The sequence below is a fragment of the Oncorhynchus gorbuscha genome, linkage group LG06 (assembly GCF_021184085.1).
Source record: "Oncorhynchus gorbuscha isolate QuinsamMale2020 ecotype Even-year linkage group LG06, OgorEven_v1.0, whole genome shotgun sequence".
In the NCBI taxonomy this organism is placed as follows: domain Eukaryota; kingdom Metazoa; phylum Chordata; class Actinopteri; order Salmoniformes; family Salmonidae; genus Oncorhynchus; species Oncorhynchus gorbuscha.
Window position 1 is genome coordinate 82,383,162 of NC_060178.1, and position 20,232 is coordinate 82,403,393.

At 44.0% G+C, this 20,232-nt stretch overlaps 1 protein-coding gene across 1 annotated transcript in view; it reads left to right on the forward strand.

Annotated features, from left to right (window-relative positions):
• The window catches only part of LOC124038747 (CUB and sushi domain-containing protein 1-like), a 374,488-nt gene that overhangs the window by 70,110 nt on the left and 284,146 nt on the right, over positions 1-20,232 (forward strand). The window contains 1 exon segment of the mRNA XM_046354821.1: positions 2,554-2,666. Coding sequence (XP_046210777.1) covers positions 2,554-2,666 — 113 coding nt within the window.

The following is a 20,232-nucleotide window of genomic DNA, read 5'->3' on the forward strand; positions in this document are numbered from 1 at the left end:
CAAGCCGCACTCCGGAGTAATAACTATAAGCAATAAATGATGGCCCGCTCTCCCGATCGCAACAGATAGTTCAGATGATAGGTAACAGATTCGGTGGATTCATCGACGCACAGAATTTCTGGATTAAACGGAGTTAAGGAAAAGAAAGCAGCGAGATCGGGCGATGGCGATTTCCTCCTTTTAATGAGTTGAGATCTGTCGGACTTTTCCACCTGATCTAATTAAAGTGCCCTTGGCCCAGCTGAGCAACTGGCCATGAATTAAAGGATTCTTCCTCCAACTCCATGGGACTTTTCTACTATAGTGTTGTCAATATAACATAAGGACATACATATATTGGTGGCAGAATACACAGATATTTTCTGTGGATTATACATAGATAAGGTAATAATAGCCTTAATATAAAATAGCATGAAAGCTGACTGAAACCAATATTATTGCCAGAGGTTTTCACAGGGACATCTCAAATGTCCACACAATCATCCTCAGTGTAAACAGTTTAGCACCTTTGTTTCTTTAGGCCATGTTGGTCATCTGTCCTCCATGTGCATATGCTTGAAACATGTTTCTGCGCTGACACCTGTGTCTGGATTAGGTAGATCGTTTGGATTAGTGACAGGCCCATGAAGAATAGGTGGCTCACTGCATAGTGTATATTAATTTGCGTGGCATTTCAGAGATTATGACATATATCCTGACAATCTATTTTACTCGGTAATACCCAGTGTGTGGACAACTATTGGTGAGCTAACAGAAGCTAACAGTAAAAATACACTGAGGGTATACCATTTTTTTTAGTTGTGGAAAAAATACAATATCTCTCACAGGTGAGTGAATCGAACTATTAGTGGTAAACATTACAGCGGCAGTTATTTGTTTTCGTGCTCAAGCAAGCCACTTCATCCACTGGATAAAAAATAGATGTGTGTGTCTATGTGTGTGTGTGTGGAGGGTGGGGCGAAATAAATGATTCAGTGCAGTTGTCTCCTGTACCAACACAGAATGAAAGATTCACACGCTGCTCAAGTTTGAAATTAAATTAACACAAAATGGCTTGTTGAACAAAAGTAAGTGGGAAAATCACTGGACATAAAATGAATGATTGATTAAAGACCTGCCAGTCAGATAGATACTCTACTGCAAACAAGAAGCGCATACATCATTCTGGGAACATGCTCCAGTAGCAGTACTGTCTAGGAATGATATTGGTGGCTACACTCTTAGAAAAATAGGTGCTATCTCCCCATAGGAGAAACCAAGAAAGAGGCTTTTAATCCTAGATTAATAGATATTATAGATATTTCCTACATTCTTAGAAAATAGGATAACAGTTTTTGGTTCCAGGTAGAACCCTTTTTTGGTTCCAGGTAGAACCCTTTTGAGTTCCACATAGAACCCTTTCCACAGATGGTTCTACATGGAACCCCAAATAGTTCTACCTGGAACCAGAAACTGTTATCCTATTTTCTAAGAATGTAGGAAAAATCTATAGTAAGCGTTTGATTTCAGTGACTAATATGATTCATATCAGCCTTTAATAATGGTGTCATTGAGAAAGGACTAAAAGCCTCCTTCTTGAAATTATTATTGGATAGACCTAATGGATCAGTGGTTTATTACCATTTTTGTTTTTTTACAGACTTTACAACTCTTGGCTTGATGAGTTGAAACAATATTATAGGCTAACAAGTTTGGCTAACTAGCTTGTTTAATGGCAAAATATGTATATTAATATTCATAATATTGTTTACTAGGTGTTTGTACCTAAACGCTATTGTAACAAATGAACTATAATGCCTTTATTATCCAGTAAATATTATGCATTTGTTTGGTACTCTGTTCAGTAACACTTTTTTGAATGTTAGAATTTAGCTACATTAGAAAATATCGACATTAGCTGCAGAACATTCACTTTACTTATCTTTGGCAACCGCATGCTCTGATTGTCTTGTGCATTAACAGGTCAACAAGATGCTGCCCGACTCTGGTTTAGCATTCACACCTAATGAACTGACATTTTGGCAGTAGAATCTGGTCAGTCTGAACTGGCTTTAGGAAATAGAAAGTTGTGAGTGCACACCACACAGCGATACACATTTTGGGGAGCTTTATCTATAATTGAATGTGGACACTAGCGATGTAGACGTACAGGGAAAATCAGTAGGGTTTATTTCTGTGTCACATCTGCACTGTTTCTGTGAGCTGCACTCTGTCCATGTGACACTATCTTATCTATGTGCTCTGACACCAGAATGTGTTAGCATTAGATCCTAGTGAAGGCATACCCTGGTTCTTTGTTCCTGGGTCTTTGAGGCAGTCTAGCAATGCTATGGTCCTTCTGTTCTTGTTCCTTGCCATGCGTGTTATTGTGTGCCTGATGTCATTTCCTTTTCTTCTGGGTGTAAAGCATTTTACTTTTACATCCTTTCTCTGAAAACTTCAAATCTGGGACAAAAGCACAGTACAAAACTGGGGCCACTAACAATAATGTGAAGTACTTAAATATTTGATAACAATGACTAGATGTTATGTAACATTTCTCTCTTTTCGCAGGTTATCTGGCTTCATGTTGCCATCGCCTATTGTGAGCACAGGGTCAATAATGGCCCTTTGGTTCACAACAGATTTTGCTGTGAGTGCACAAGGATTTAAAGCAATTTATGAAGGTGAGACCTATTATTATTGCATGTTTCTCCAATTAAAAGCCTGTCTGGATTGATGTATTATAGGGTTTAAAAATACTGAAAATATTTGTGATGCCAAAATGGGAATGGTCTCACTATTGACTTGTTTCTCTACTATATATTGATTTCATTGGTTAAGTTGACAGAGGATTGTACTTGCATCACCAGAGTAGTTTGTTTGATTCCCTCATGGGCCACAAATTCTCAATATTAAATATAAACGACAGTTATTTTTGTATTATATGGTAATTCATGAATGTGTCTGAAATTCTGCATATATATGGTCATTCTGTAGCTCAGTTGGTAGAGCATGGCGCTTGTAACGCCAGGGTAGTGGGTTCGATTCCCGGGACCACCCATACGTAGAATGTATACACACATGACTGTAAGTCGCTTTGGATAAAAGCGTCTTTCTAAATGGCATTTATTATTATTATTATATTATATTTCATATGAATAAACACTGCTAAGTAGATTTCACTTAAAGGACAATTCCACCCCAAAACGATATTTGGTATTTGTTTTTACAGCCGGTATGATACATTTAGCATACCGCATCATAACGGTTGTATTTCTTTATTTTGAAAGTTATGTATCTTTAAAACTTGATTGTTGACACGCAAAACATTTAGGGACTATATCAACAATGGACTAATGAAACAAAAAAACAAAGATAGTTCTTGGGTGGAGTTTTCCTTTAACATTGACCTCTGCAGGACCTCAATTGGTTACTGTTTAAGCTGTGTGCAGAGAGATGAGACTACTGCTGTAGTTGTTATCTGCTTAGTATATGTTCCCATTTACGTTATTTTGGCATTATTTGCATTATTAAACCTGTGGTTGATAGCTGTGGCATTTCAAGGGAGTTCAGGTCAACTGTATCAAACTAGGATCATTACAAAACTGTGTAGTGTGTTTTATGAAGTAAACAGCACAAATCACTTTGACCCAGCCAGGACAATACTACATGTCATTTATTTTCCATGAAGTCTAAATATCACTGGAGTCTCAACTCGCCCCCCTTGTCGAAAACATCTCTCAGGATGGCATACACTGTAGCAAACTTCATGAGCTCTCTTGAGACACTGGGGCTTAGGCTATGAATGATGCACGAGCATGGCACTTTGCTCGTAAACCTTTCTAAAGATAAGCATGCTTTTTTTCTTCGTTTTTTTCCCCCGGAACATTTACATCCCTTGTGATTCAGAGTTGTGTTAGTGCTACAGGGTTGTAACTCAATTCCCTAAATGTTTTCTAATGCAATATCAGTCTCATTTGGCAACAACACTTGTTCCTGGTTGTGACAATTCCTTTTAAGGACAATGGTTTATTGTGTGCAGCGTGAGCAAGTTCTTGATTTGAGTGATAAGAAAGAATGAACAATGATGGGCTTATCTAATGTTGGCTGTATCAGAACACTTTCTCCTGATATCTTAGCACTGACTACTGATATCTTAGTACTAACCACTGCCTCAGAATTAACTACAGCTACTGTATGTTGTATGTTACAGCATGAATAACGTTGGCAATATTGCGTTATATTGCGTTCGCTCTACATGTGTTTTATTCATCCACATAAAAGAAGAATTGTAACTTTTGCATTCTAGGTAAATGTCACATCTTCTTTTATTATGCATTAGTGGCTGGCCTCTCAGAACATGAATAGCTAATCCATCAGGGTAATGGCGTTTAATAAGGGGGTTTTGTCTGGTTGTCTGAATGGGCTCCATTTAATCCGACAAAGATTGATTTTCCATGTAACCATTGGAGTCTAAATGAAATTGACAGCAGATTTTGTCTGGGATTTTAGAGAATTTTGATACAGGCCAGGATTTCATTGATAAAAGTGTCACAACCATTGTTATGATGAAGGGTGTTGCTGGACCCCTAGAGTGGTAATAGTATTGATGGTAACAACATTTCCTTTGGTAGCATTGTTTTTTTTTTCATTTTCAGTTTATTGTAGTTGAGATTGAGATATGATGTTATCCAACTATGCAACCTGCAGGTTTTCCCAGCAGCCTTTAGATTGTGATTTATGGGCCATTACACTTGACTAATTGTAGCTAATCTATTTGCCTGTCTTGATTGGCACAGCAGTGTGCGAGATGGATAAATAGCCTAGCAGCGTATTTACCTCCACAGATGCTCTCAGGAATCAGAAATAGCTATCTTTGCAAATTGATTTACTGTTGATGAAGCTAAATGAATGCAAAAAGACAAAAAGAAGTACAAAATCCTGCAGCAGATAATGGACAACTCCAGCAGGGTGCTGTTCCAGCATATAGTGAACACTTCAAATGGAGTCTGGTCCATAAAGTAGGATGGGAGTCCAACCGATATTTAACCAAGCCTTGAAGATTCAGAATAGTGCTTTATGCCAAGAATCAGCTTTATATGAAATAATTGGGCTACTATGTTTTATGAAACAATGAAACACATCTTTTAGAGATCTACGGTAGCATGCAAATATGCTATTTTATTCAGCCTTTCAGTCGTAAGGCTCTATGGGGACACACACTTAAAGTGTGTTCAATTACAATCCAAGAAGAGTAACAACAATCATCTTAGAAGTGGCGTCTCTCATATTAGATCAATGGAAAAATAGTAACTTTCCTCAAAGGACCTTTGAACACATTACTTTGAGAAAATGCATGGGAGCCACCCAGGTGTGAAACAAGCTGTACTAGATTGTACAGAGAAAGTGCCCATGAACAACCAACGCCTCTTTCCGATTTGTTAGAGGTATTGCTCCCCATAGTACTAACTGCAACCACCAATATGCCATCTTCAAAGCACTAAAGTTGGCACACTGGAAGGATTTAAATCCCTGTGCCACTTTTAATCATTCCTTTCAAGTCTCTTGTTTAGGGATATCTTTAACTTTCTTGCACAGCGCAACATGAAGATGTTTTAAAATCAACCGTAAGACATATCTGAATATTATTTGATGGAAATATTATCTGAGACAAAATAGAAATAAAAAACAACTACATAGGAGAGAATACAACCAACCAGCAGAGGATGCATATAGCTCATGATTTAAATAACAAGAAAATTGTACAGCGGTATCAAAGTGTTTATCTTATGTTACACTGCCAAAAGGTAAAGCCTTTAACAAACCATCATGTTTCTTTGCAGTTAGCACTGTATGCCTGTGAATGCACTGGTGTGTGGTGTGTGTAATCTGTGCAATTTTGGAGGCATGAAAAAGTGGGATGTGCTGCAGCAGTTAAGCTTAGGTACACAATCACGCATCTTTTTTTGTTGGTTTCAGATTCCACTGAACAAGAGTCAAACACTCAGCATTCTTTGCCCCATTCCACCATGTTAAGTATTAATCATTATTTCAGTCCTGCAATTTTCACTTGGGATTCATTCTCAACAGGTTCCTACAAAGAGCAAAAATATAACCACAACATGTAAAGTGTTGGTCCCATGTTTCCTTGAGCTGAAATAAAAGATCCCAGACGTTTTAAATACGCACAAAAAGCTTTTTTCTCTAAAACAAAAATGTGTTTACATCCCTGTCAGTGAGCATTTTTCCTTTGCCAAGATTAAACAGCACAATCATTACATAGGTGCACCTTGTGATGGGGACACTAAAAGACCAGTGTGAAATCTGCAGTTTTGTCACACAACACAATGCCAAAGATCTCTCAAGGTTTGAGGGAGTGTGCAGTTGGCATGCTGACAGCATATCTGTCCACCAGAGCTGTTGCCAAAGAATTTCATGTTAATATCTCTACCATAAGCTGCCTCCAAAGTTGTTTTACAGGATTTGGCAGTACGTCCAACTGGCCTCACAACCACAGACCACATGTAAGGCATTGTGTGGGTGAGTGGTTTGCTGATGTCAAAGTTGTGAACAGAGTGCACCATCGTGGTGGTGGGTTTATGTTATCGGCAGGCATAAGCTACGGACAAAAACATAATTGCATTTTATCGATGGCAATTTGAAGGCACAGAGATACCATGACGAGATCCTGAGGCCCATTGTCGTGCCATTAATCCGCTGTGTTCACCTTATTTTTCAGCATGATAATGCACAGCCTCATGTCGCAAGGATATGTACACAATTCCTAGAATCTGAAAAGTCCCAGTTCTCCCATGGCCTGCATAATCACCAGACATGTCACCCATTGAGAATGTTTGGAATGCTCTGGATCGACATGTATGACAGTTCCCGCCAATATCCAGCAACATTCCACAGGCCACAATCAACAACCTGATCAACTCTATGCGAAGGAGATGTGTTGCGCTGCATGAGGAAAATAGTGGTCACACCAGATACTGACTGGTTTTCTGATCCACGCCCCTACTTTTTTTAAAGGTATCTGTGATCAACAGATGCATATCTGTATTCCCAGTCATGTGAAATCCATAGATTAGGGCCTAGTGAATTTATTTAAATTGACTTATTTCCTTATATGAACTGTAACTCAGTAAAATAATTGAAAATTGTTGGATGTTGCATTTATATTTTTGTTCAGTATATAAGGGAATTTCCCATGACATTAAAATGGAAATTTGTTCACTATTTCCTTTTGGAAGATGTTTACTCCTGCATCGTATGTATAGTGCTTACATTTGTGCTGAGATGCATATATTTGTTGTGTACCCTATAGGGGACTCTATTCCTCATGGGTGTTTATATTGCAACAGCTTCGTTTAGAGCCATAATCATATTTCATATAGAAAAAAGCCCGAGATGCAATAATCAAGTGCTGCAGAGCATTCAAAGGATGATAGACTATATCACCTGTGCAATAAAATTATGGCTTGGACATATTGGATGGCCTGTAGTGTGAGGTGAGCTAATCCCATGAAAAGCTAAATTATGTGACAGAAGTCATTTGAATGATTTAAAGCAAAGTGCACACCGGTTATGTTGAATACCTTGAAGATACATGTGCATATTTAACACACTGTCACGTTCTGACCTTAGTTCTTTTATTTATGCCTTTGTTTTAGTATGGTCAGGGCATGAGTTGGGTGGGTTGTCTATTTTCCGTTTTCTATGTTGTGTTTGCGTTTGGCCTGGTATGGTTCTCAATCAGAGGCAGGTGTCACTAGTTGTCTCTGATTTAGAATCATACTTAGGTAGCCCTTTCCCACTTGTGCTTCGTGGGTGTTTATTTTCTGTTCTGTGTTTTATTTCACCGTTCAGGACTGTTCATTTGTCGTTTTATTGTTTTTACTTTCAGTGTTCACTATTCGTCTTAAATATCAAGATGAACACTTGCTGCGCTTTGGTCCTCTCCTTCATACGACGACTGTTACACACACACCAGCTTTGGAGCTTGCCATACGATGTTTATCTACAATTCCACACATTTACAAGTAAAGATTGGTTAGGTTTGTCAATAACTTCCAGTCAGTTTTATATCAAAATGCTTATAGCCCAGATACTTTCCAATATGTGGAGAGTTTTATCTGTTTACACAACTAAAAAGTCAAATGTATGAACACATTCACTCAGATTGTGTGAATGTATTGGTATTTACAGTATGAGGGGGAGATCGACATTGATATTCAGATCAATCAGCGCTGAATGTTTGTGGTTTTAATGACAGATCTTTATATCAACAGTCAATGACAAACTCCAAGACAGAGTGCCTTACATATCCAATCAAATCCAAGATGCCTCTTAGAGTTCATGTTTTTAGTTGTTGCTGAAAATCTCCTTGCACCTTTACACTGATTCTGATTATCCTCCTATCTGGGCCACCACCCTGAGGGAGCTGCTTTTGTCAATTTGTAACAACCGAAAAAAGCATTTCTGTTCTGTATCAACACGTATATATATTTATATACTTCTTTGTGGATCTTTCATTTGATACCATAACCAATAACGTAGTGGCTATGTTCAGATTGTCTCTCTCCAAGTTGCAATAATGTAAAATACACAAGTGTAACCGGTGTGAAATGGCTAGCTAGTTAGCTGTAGCATTTCAATCGCTGACATCTCTCACTCTCAAGTAGTTGTTTTTGTGGAGTGCTAGGTAATGGTGCTTCATGAGAGGCAGTTGTTGATGTGTTCAGAGGTTCCCTGGTTTGAGCCCAGGTTGGGGCAATGAGAAGGACGGAAGCCACACAGTTACACAAGTAAATGTCACAAAATCCATTGCCGAAATTGCAGAAATTAAAGCACTCTAGGTCTGAGCTCATAGACCGGTGTTCTACTTTGTGTGAATACACTGAGATGTTAAATGTAAAACTTGTCTTATCCCCCAGCTCACTCAACAGTGACCCTCATTGGTTCACTTATCCGTAGAGACCATGACAGATCAACATGGGTCAGAGTAAAAACCTTCAAGACTCAGTGGCCTGGGACCATAGACATTTCATATTCAGCAGGTGTAAAGAAGACTTGGCTCCGCTCTGTGAGCACAGCTCTAACACGTTGTCCACATTTTAGACTGAAGCGTTGTAAAAAATAGAAAAGTAGATTGAAGCAGCACTTTGCATTAAAAAAAGAGAGGGACGCCTCCTTGAAACTGTAACTGAACTATTTTCTGCTGACTCATTCAAATGGCTCCAACTTTTTAACTTGAGAAGTTGATGTGAATTAGAAATTAAATGACCAGAAACTTAAGGCCAGTGTCACTGTTAAGGTATAAGGCTGCTTTTGGCCAATTTGAAAATATATTGTTTTCCAGTTAAATGTGTATCCAATTTATTTTCAGTTAATCTATACATGTCAAAGGTCTATGGTCTCTTACGCTGTCCAGATCTCAGAGACCTGAACTGGCAGGGTAGCTGGATGGAGTCCTTGAATCATGGCCCTTTATTTTATTTCACCTTTATTTAACCAGGTAGGCAAGTTGAGAACAAGTTCTCATTTCCAATTGTGACCTGGCCAAGATAAAGCAAAGCAGTTCGACAGATACAACGACACAGAGTTACACATGGAGTAAAACAAACATACAGTCAATAATACAGTATAAACAAGTCTATATACAATGTGAGCAAGGAATAACAAACATATGGCACTACAGTGCCCCCATCAATTGATACAGTGCTTACAGAGAAAACTCAGAAACATTTAATGAAATGAAACAATGTTATATGAGTGTATATTCTTTTTGTCCTTCATGTTCAAACTGTGACCTCTATAATCCCTTTATCACGTTTGAAGATAAGAGCCAGGTGCAGACAATTTCAAAAGAACAAAAGTTTATTAATTTGAACACAGGCAGCCAAAGGCACAGGGTGGCAGGCAGGCTCAGGGTCAGGTCAGGCAGAGGTCGGTAATCCAGAGTAGTGGGGCAAAGGTACCAGACGGCAGTCAGGGTCAGGGCAGGCAGAGGTCGGTAGTCCAGCGTAGAGGGCAATGTTACAGGACGGCAGGCAGGGTCAGGGCAGGTAGAAAGGACAAAACCAGGAAAATAGACAAGGCAGCAATACAAAATTTGGTTTAATTATTTATTTACTAAATTCCTAAATAATCACACAGAATTACATATACACCGGATGGATCATACATTGATTACTAATTATGTCATACAAGAAAACGTCCCTGGTGGATGGAACCGATATGGTGGTTACACAAAGAAAGGGGGGTTGTGTCATGCAGGTGAAAGAGGACCCAAAAGCGACTTAACAGAAACAGAGTTTATTTAAGTCCAAACAGGGAATAACAGAAATCCTCTAGTCTGTAGAGGGGAATAACTGGAGAAGCGGCCACAGACTGCAGGTCGCTTCGGGTAGGCGCAGGCCGTAGTAGACAGAGACACCTGCTCACACGCAGCATCTGATGAAGGCAAAAAACACGACAGGACAGGGCGATACACAATCACAGCAAAAACACGACAGGACAGGGCGAAACGCAATCACAGCATGGTGAATACTAAACAAGGAACCGACGGGACAGGAACGGAACACAAAGGAATAAATAGGGACTCTAATCAGGGGGAAAGGATCGGGAACAGGTGTGGGAAGACTAAATGATGATTAGGGGAATAGGAACAGCTGGGAGCAGGAACGGAACGATAGAGAGAAGAGAGAGCGAGAGAGTGAGAGGGGAGGGGAGAGAGAGGGATAGAAAGAGGGAAAGAACCCAATAAGACCAGCAGAGGGAAACGAACAGAATGGGGAGCACAGGGACAAGACATGATAATAAATGACAAACATGACAGTACCCCCCACTCACCGAGCGCCTCCTGGCGCACTCGAGGAGGAATCCTGGCGGCAACGGAGGAAATCATCGATGAGTGAACGGTCCAGCACGTCCCGAGACGGAACCCAACTCCTCTCCTCAGGACCGTAACCCTCCCAATCCACTAAGTATTGGTGACCCCGTCCCCGAGAACGCATGTCCATGATCTTATGTACCTTGTAAATAGGTGCGCTCTCGACAAGGACGGGAGGGGGAGGGAAGACGAACGGGGTGCGAAGAAAGGGCTTAACACAGGAGACATGGAAGACAGGATGGACGCGACGAAGATGTCGCGGAAGAAGCAGTCGCACAGCGACAGGATTGACGACCTGGGAGACACGGAACGGACCAATGAACCGCGGAGTCAACTTACGAGAAGCTGTCGTAAGAGGAAGGTTGCGAGTGGAAAGCCACACTCTCTGGCCGCAACAATACCTTGGACTCTTAATCCTGCGTTTATTGGCGGCTCTCACCGTCTGTGCCCTGTAACGGCAAAGTGCAGACCTCACCCTCCTCCAGGTGCGCTCACAACGTTGGACAAACGCTTGAGCGGAGGGAACGCTGGACTCGGCAAGCTGGGATGAGAACAGAGGAGGCTGGTAACCCAGACTACTCTGAAACGGAGATAACCCGGTAGCAGACGAAGGAAGCGAATTGTGAGCGTATTCTGCCCAGGGGAGCTGTTCTGCCCAAGACGCAGGGTTTCTGAAAGAAAGGCTGCGTAGTATGCGACCAATCGTCTGATTGGCCCTCTCTGCTTGACCGTTAGACTGGGGATGAAACCCGGAAGAGAGACTGACGGACGCACCAATCAAACGACAGAACTCCCTCCAAAACTGTGACGTGAATTGCGGGCCTCTGTCTGAAACGGCGTCTAACGGGAGGCCATGAATTCTGAATACATTCTCAATAATGATTTGTGCCGTCTCCTTAGCGGAAGGAAGTTTAGCGAGGGGAATGAAATGTGCCGCCTTAGAGAACCTATCGACAACCGTCAGAATCACAGTCTTCCCCGCAGACAAAGGCAGACCGGTAATGAAGTCTAAGGCAATGTGAGACCATGGTCGAGAAAGAATGGGGAGCGGTCTGAGACGACCGGCAGGAGGAGAGTTACCCGACTTAGTCTGCGCGCAGTCCGAACAAGCAGCCACGAAACGGCGCGTGTCACGCTCCTGAGTCGGCCACCAAAAGCGCTGGCGAATAGACGCAAGAGTGCCTCGAACACCGGGATGACCAGCTAACTTGGCAGAGTGAGCCCACTGAAGAACAGCCAGACGAGTGGAAACAGGAACGAAAAGGAGGTTACTAGGACAAGCGCGCGGCGACGCAGTGTGCGTGAGTGCTTGCTTAACCTGTCTTTCAATTCCCCAGACTGTTAACCCGACAACACGCCCATAAGGAAGAATCCCCTCGGGATCAGTAGAAGCCACAGAAGAACTAAACAGACGGGATAAGGCATCAGGCTTGGTGTTCTTGCTACCCGGACGGTAAGAAATCACAAACTCGAAACGAGCGAAAAACAACGCCCAACGAGCTTGACGGGCATTAAGTCGTTTGGCAGAACGGATGTACTCAAGGTTCTTATGGTCTGTCCAAACGACAAAAGGAACGGTCGCCCCCTCCAACCACTGTCGCCATTCGCCTAGGGCTAAGCGGATGGCGAGCAGTTCACGGTTACCCACATCATAGTTGCGCTCAGATGGCGACAGGCGATGAGAAAAATAAGCGCAAGGATGAACCTTATCGTCAGACTGGAAGCGCTGGGATAGAATGGCTCCCACGCCTACCTCTGAAGCGTCAACCTCGACAATGAATTGTCTAGTGACGTCAGGAGTAACGAGGATAGGAGCGGACGTAAAACGTTCTTTTAGAAGATCAAAAGCTCCCTGGGCGGAACCGGACCACTTAAAACACGTCTTGACAGAAGTAAGAGCTGTGAGAGGGCAGCAACTTGACCGAAATTACGAATGAAACGCCGATAGAAATTAGCGAAACCTAAAAAGCGCTGCAACTCGACACGTGACCTTGGAACGGGCCAATCACTGACAGCTTGGACCTTAGCGGAATCCATCTGAATGCCTTCAGCGGAAATAACGGAACCGAGAAAAGTAACGGAGGAGACATGAAAAGAGCACTTCTCAGCCTTTACGTAGAGACAATTCTCTAAAAGGCGCTGTAGAACACGTCGAACGTGCTGAACATGAATCTCGAGTGACGGAGAAAAAATCAGGATATCGTCAAGATAGACAAAAACAAAAATGTTCAGCATGTCTCTCAGAACATCATTAACTAATGCCTGAAAAACAGCTGGCGCATTGGCGAGACCGAACGGCAGAACCCGGTACTCAAAATGCCCTAACGGAGTGTTAAACGCCGTTTTCCACTCGTCCCCCTCTCTGATGCGCACGAGATGGTAAGCGTTACGAAGGTCCAACTTAGTAAAGCACCTGGCTCCCTGCAGAATCTCGAAGGCTGATGACATAAGGGGAAGCGGATAACGATTCTTAACCGTTATGTCATTCAGCCCTCGATAATCCACGCAGGGGCGCAGAGTACCGTCCTTCTTCTTAACAAAAAAGAACCCCGCCCCGGCCGGAGAAGAAGAAGGCACTATGGTACCGGCGTCAAGAGACACAGACAAATAATCCTCGAGAGCCTTACGTTCGGGAGCCGACAGAGAGTATAGTCTACCTCGAGGAGGAGTGGTCCCCGGAAGGAGATCAATACTACAATCATACGACCGGTGAGGAGGAAGGGAGTTGGCTCGGGACCGACTGAAGACCGTGCGCAGATCATGATATTCCTCCGGCACTCCTGTCAAATCGCCAGGTTCCTCCTGAGAAGTAGGGACAGAAGAAACGGGAGGGATGGCAGACATTAAACACTTCACATGACAAGAAATGTTCCAGGATAGGATAGAATTACTAGACCAATTAATAGAAGGATTATGACATACTAGCCAGGGATGACCCAAAACAACAGGTGTAAACGGTGAACGGAAAATCAAAAAAGAAATAGTCTCACTGTGGTTACCAGATACTGTGAGGGTTAAAGGTAGTGTCTCAAATCTGATACTGGGAAGATGACTACCATCTAAGGCGAACATGGGCGTAGGCTTCTCTAACTCTCTGAAAGGAATGTCATGTTTCCGAACCCATGCTTCGTCCATGAAACAACCCTCAGCCCCAGAGTCTATCAAGGCACTACATGTAGCACCCGAACCGGTCCAGCGTAGGTGGACCGACAAAGTAGTACAGGACTTTGATGGAGAGACTTGAGTAGTTGCGCTCACCTGTAGCCCTCCGCTTACAGATGAGCTCTGGCTTTACTGGACATGAATTAACAAAATGTCCAGCAACTCCGCAATAGAGGCACAGGCGGTTGGTGATCCTCCGTTCCCTCTCCTTATTCGAGATGCGAATCCCTCCCAGCTGCATGGGCTCAGTCTCAAAGCCAGAGGAGGGAGATGGTTGCGATGCGGAGCAGGGAAACACCGTTGATGCGAGCTCTCTTCCACGAGCCCGGTGACGAAGATCTACCCGTCGTTCTATGCGGATGGCGAGAGCAATCAAAGAGTCCACATCTGAAGGAACCTCCCGGGAGAGAATCTCATCCTTAACCACTGCGTGGAGTCCCTCCAAAAAACGAGCGAGCAGCGCCGACTCGTTCCACTCACTAGAGGCAGCAAGAGTGCGAAACTCAATAGAATAATCCGTTATGGACCGTTCACCTTGGCATAAGGAAGCCAGGGCCCTAGAAGCCTCCCCACCAAAAACTGAACGGTCAAAAACCCGAATCATCTCCTCTTTAAAGTTCTGGAATTTGTTAGAGCAATCAGCCCTTGCCTCCCAGATAGCTGTGCCCCATTCTCGAGCCCGGCCAGTAAGGAGTGAAATGACGTAAGCAACCCGAGCTCTCTCTCTAGAGTATGTGTTGGGTTGGAGAGAGAACACAATCTCACACTGCGTGAGAAAGGAGCGGCACTCAGTGGGCTGCCCGGAGTAGCAAGGTGGGTTATTAACCCTAGGTTCTGGAGGCTCGGCAGGCCAGGAAGTAACAGGTGGCACGAGACGTAGACTCTGGAACTGTCCAGAGAGGTCGGAAACCTGAGCGGCCAGGTTCTCCACGGCATGGCGAGCAGCAGACAATTCCTGCTCGTGTCTGCCGAGCATGGCTCCTTGGATCTCGACGGCAGTGTAACGAGCGTCTGAAGTCGCTGGGTCCATTCCTTGGTCGGTTCCTTCTGTCATGCAGGTGAAAGAGGACCCAAAAGCGACTTAACAGAAACAGAGTTTATTTAAGTCCAAACAGGGAATAACAGAAATCCTCTAGTCTGTAGAGGGGAATAACTGGAGAAGCGGCCACAGACTGCAGGTCGCCGGGTAGGCGCAGGCCGTAGTAGACAGAGACACCTGCTCACACGCAGCATCTGATGAAGGCAAAAAACACGACAGGACAGGGCGATACACAATCACAGCAAAAACACGACAGGACAGGGCGAAACGCAATCACAGCATGGTGAATACTAAACAAGGAACCGACGGGACAGGAACGGAACACAAAGGAATAAATAGGGACTCTAATCAGGGGAAAGGATCGGGAACAGGTGTGGGAAGACTAAATGATGATTAGGGGAATAGGAACAGCTGGGAGCAGGAACGGAACGATAGAGAGAAGAGAGAGCGAGAGAGTGAGAGGGGGAGGGGGAGAGAGAGGGATAGAAAGAGGGAAAGAACCCAATAAGACCAGCAGAGGGAAACGAACAGAATGGGGAGCACAGGGACAAGACATGATAATAAATGACAAACATGACAGGTTGGGTTTGAATGAAAACACGGGAAGACTGAGGGACAAAATGTTTGGGTTGCTATCGGACCTCGTGAAGCTATGCTATCGTAAATACAGAATCTTATGCATTCTAAATAATCGGCCATTTGAAAAAGGAAAATGCAAGAAATATTTACTCTGAGCTGCGCTTCGATAGATTGGTCGTAGATGGAAGGCTGGGTTGCCCAGCAGGGATCTCTTGTCCTCTGAAGAATGTCTGGTGGTAAAGTGGATACGTTGTAGTACCGTCATTTTGTGGTAGAATAGATACTTTGTCCGTCCTTTCCTAGCCCACATTTACAGATGCTGCTGCTACCTCAACGGTGAGGCGGTATCACTTCTTTAGTGAATAAGAGTTCAAAGTTCATACCAGGTTATATACGCTCATGCTATATTATGGCTGGTATAGTCGAAATTCATCCTTCCGGCGTGTCGATTGTCACCTCCACATCGATATTCGCCATTTTTAACGTATGGACAACAGTTCTCACGTCACCGGGAACACAATGCTAATTTCTTTAGGTTATTGTCATTCAACCGTTTGCAACCAGAGCTCACGCTGAGGCTGGCTTAGTTCTGTAGTTGATATTAGCCCTTTTTACGCATGGACAGCAGTTCTCACGTCACCGGGAACACAATGCTAATTTCTTTAGGTTATTGTCATTCAACCGTTTGCAACCAGAGCTCACGCTGAGGCTGGCTTACTTCTGTAGTTGATATTAGCCCTTTTAACGTATGGACAGCAGTCCTCACGTCCTTGGGAACACAATGCGAAAGGGTATTTTCTAGTAGGGAAGAGAAGGGCATGTTTCATAGTTCACAACCAATGTCTGTTCACTTGAGTGGGGCCACTGATTTGAGCCTAGTTCACTTCTGAAAACCAATTCTCTCATTTAGAAGCTAAAATTACATTTAATGTTTTCACAAATAGTTTCATATTTAAACATTTAAATTGCACAACAATTCCATGTGAATCTGATTTGTGTCATCCTATCATCAGTAATAATGTCTCAGATGACAACTGATCTGACATCATATTCTTTAAGTACCAATTAATATTTTCAGCTGGTTGGATTACCGAAATATGGTTCCTTTCCCCACCCTTTTGATGTTACCATACTCTCTCTATGTTAACAAAGGGCTTTCCAAGGGTCAAATCTGTAGAGTAGAGAGAGAGTAAAGGGGGAAATGTATTTATGGGGGTCATAAACCTCACCAACAGGGCAACGTCATGACAACAGTCAATCCATATCTAATCCATACCAGTCTAGTTGCCAGGTATCAGGGTTGTTGTTTCCACCCGTAATGCAATCTGTCTTGCTTAGTCTTTGTCGAAATAATTTCCACAGCTTATTAATACAGCCTGTGACACATTTAATGGTATATACTGTATAGTATTGTTTACTGGAGTGATTCATGTCTCATCAACAAATAAATAGTATGGAGAGGGTATACTGTATAAAATATGAGGAATTGAGGACATTGATCAACTTAAAATATAGACTAGAAACGTTTGATAAACGACTGAAAGAAGTTTGAGTGTATTGGCACTTATCGTCTACTTCCTATTTCAATACTCCTATCATGCTTCTGAATTCATACATTAACAAGCCACTCACTGTACCAGAAATGTGTTTTCTTATTCAGTAATCATGTGCTGGCATACAGTATGTGAAAGGCATTAAAGGTCCAGTACAGTCAAAAACGTGCTTATCTTGTGCTTTGTATTTCTACACTGTGAGGTTGGAATAATACTGTGAACTTGTGAAAATTATGAAAATGATATTTTAGTGGACTGTAAGACCTGTTTGAAAAGACTGCCTGAATTTCAGCCTGTTTGTGTGGGATGGAGTTTTGGCCTGCCTGGTGACATCATCAGGCGGTAAATTAGTTAATAGACAAATAAGAAAGAGAGTTCCAAACCTTTCTGCCAATAACAGCTAGTTTTCAGTTTTCCCCTCCCCAGTCTGTCATGCAGGTGAAAGAGGACCCAAAAGCGACTTAACAGAAACAGAGTTTATTTAAGTCCAAACAGGGAATAACAGAAATCCTCTAGTCTGTAGAGGGGAAATAACTGGAGAAGCGGCCACAGACTGCAGGTCGCTTCGGGTAGGCGCAGGCCGTAGTTGACAGAGACACCTGCTCACACGCAGCATCTGATGAAGGCAAAAAACACGACAGGACAGGGCGATACACAATCACAGCAAAAACACGACAGGACAGGGCGAAACGCAATCACAGCATGGTGAATACTAAACAAGGAACCGACGGGACAGGAACGGAACACAAAGGAATAAATAGGGACTCTAATCAGGGGAAAGGATCGGGAACAGGTGTGGGAAGACTAAATGATGATTAGGGGAATAGGAACAGCTGGGAGCAGGAACGGAACGATAGAGAGAAGAGAGAGCGAGAGAGTGAGAGAGGGAGGGGGAGAGAGAGGGATAGAAGGAGGAAAGAACCAAATAAGACCAGCAGAGGGAAACGAATAGAATGGGGAGCACAGGGACAAGACATGATAATAAATGACAAACATGACAGTACCCCCCACTCACCGAGCGCCTCCTGGCGCACTCGAGGAGGAATCCTGGCGGCAACGGAGGAAATCATCGATGAGTGAACGGTCCAGCACGTCCCGAGACGGAACCGAACTCCTCTCCTCAGGACCGTAACCCTCCCAATCCACTAAGTATTGGTGACCCCGTCCCCGAGAACGCATGTCCATGATCTTATGTACCTTGTAAATAGGTGCGCTCGACAAGGACGGGAGGGGGAGGGAAGACGAACGGGGGTGCGAAGAAAGGGCTTAACACAGGAGACATGGAAGACAGGATGGACGCGACGAAGATGTCGCGGAAGAAGCAGTCGCACAGCGACAGGATTGACGACCTGGGAGACACGGAACGGACCAATGAACCGCGGAGTCAACTTACGAGAAGCTGTCGTAAGAGGAAGGTTGCGAGTGGAAAGCCACACTCTCTGGCCGCAACAATACCTTGGACTCTTAATCCTGCGTTTATTGGCGGCTCTCACCGTCTGTGCCCTGTAACGGCAAAGTGCAGACCTCACCCTCCTCCAGGTGCGCTCACAACGTTGGACAAACGCTTGAGCGGAGGGAACGCTGGACTCGGCAAGCTGGGATGAGAACAGAGGAGGCTGGTAACCCAGACTACTCTGAAACGGAGATAACCCGGTAGCAGACGAAGGAAGCGAATTGTGAGCGTATTCTGCCCAGGGGAGCTGTTCTGCCCAAGACGCAGGGTTTCTGAAAGAAAGGCTGCGTAGTATGCGACCAATCGTCTGATTGGCCCTCTCTGCTTGACCGTTAGACTGGGGATGAAACCCGGAAGAGAGACTGACGGACGCACCAATCAAACGACAGAACTCCCTCCAAAACTGTGACGTGAATTGCGGGCCTCTGTCTGAAACGGCGTCTAACGGGAGGCCATGAATTCTGAATACATTCTCAATAATGATTTGTGCCGTCTCCTTAGCGGAAGGAAGTTTAGCGAGGGGAATGAAATGTGCCGCCTTAGAGAACCTATCGACAACCGTCAGAATCACAGTCTTCCCCGCAGACAAAGGCAGACCGGTAATGAAGTCTAAGGCAATGTGAGACCATGGTCGAGAAGGAATGGGGAGCGGTCTGAGACGACCGGCAGGAGGAGAGTTACCCGACTTAGTCTGCGCGCAGTCCGAACAAGCAGCCACGAAACGGCGCGTGTCACGCTCCTGAGTCGGCCACCAAAAGCGCTGGCGAATAGACGCAAGAGTGCCTCGAACACCGGGATGACCAGCTAACTTGGCAGAGTGAGCCCACTGAAGAACAGCCAGACGAGTGGAAACAGGAACGAAAAGGAGGTTACTAGGACAAGCGCGCGGCGACGCAGTGTGCGTGAGTGCTTGCTTAACCTGTCTTTCAATTCCCCAGACTGTTAACCCGACAACACGCCCATAAGGAAGAATCCCCTCGGGATCAGTAGAAGCCACAGAAGAACTAAACAGACGGGATAAGGCATCAGGCTTGGTGTTCTTGCTACCCGGACGGTAAGAAATCACAAACTCGAAACGAGCGAAAAACAACGCCCAACGAGCTTGACGGGCATTAAGTCGTTTGGCAGAACGGATGTACTCAAGGTTCTTATGGTCTGTCCAAACGACAAAAGGAACGGTCGCCCCCTCCAACCACTGTCGCCATTCGCCTAGGGCTAAGCGGATGGCGAGCAGTTCACGGTTACCCACATCATAGTTGCGCTCAGATGGCGACAGGCGATGAGAAAAATAAGCGCAAGGATGAACCTTATCGTCAGACTGGAAGCGCTGGGATAGAATGGCTCCCACGCCTACCTCTGAAGCGTCAACCTCGACAATGAATTGTCTAGTGACGTCAGGAGTAACGAGGATAGGAGCGGACGTAAAACGTTCTTTTAGAAGATCAAAAGCTCCCTGGGCGGAACCGGACCACTTAAAACACGTCTTGACAGAAGTAAGAGCTGTGAGAGGGGCAGCAACTTGACCGAAATTACGAATGAAACGCCGATAGAAATTAGCGAAACCTAA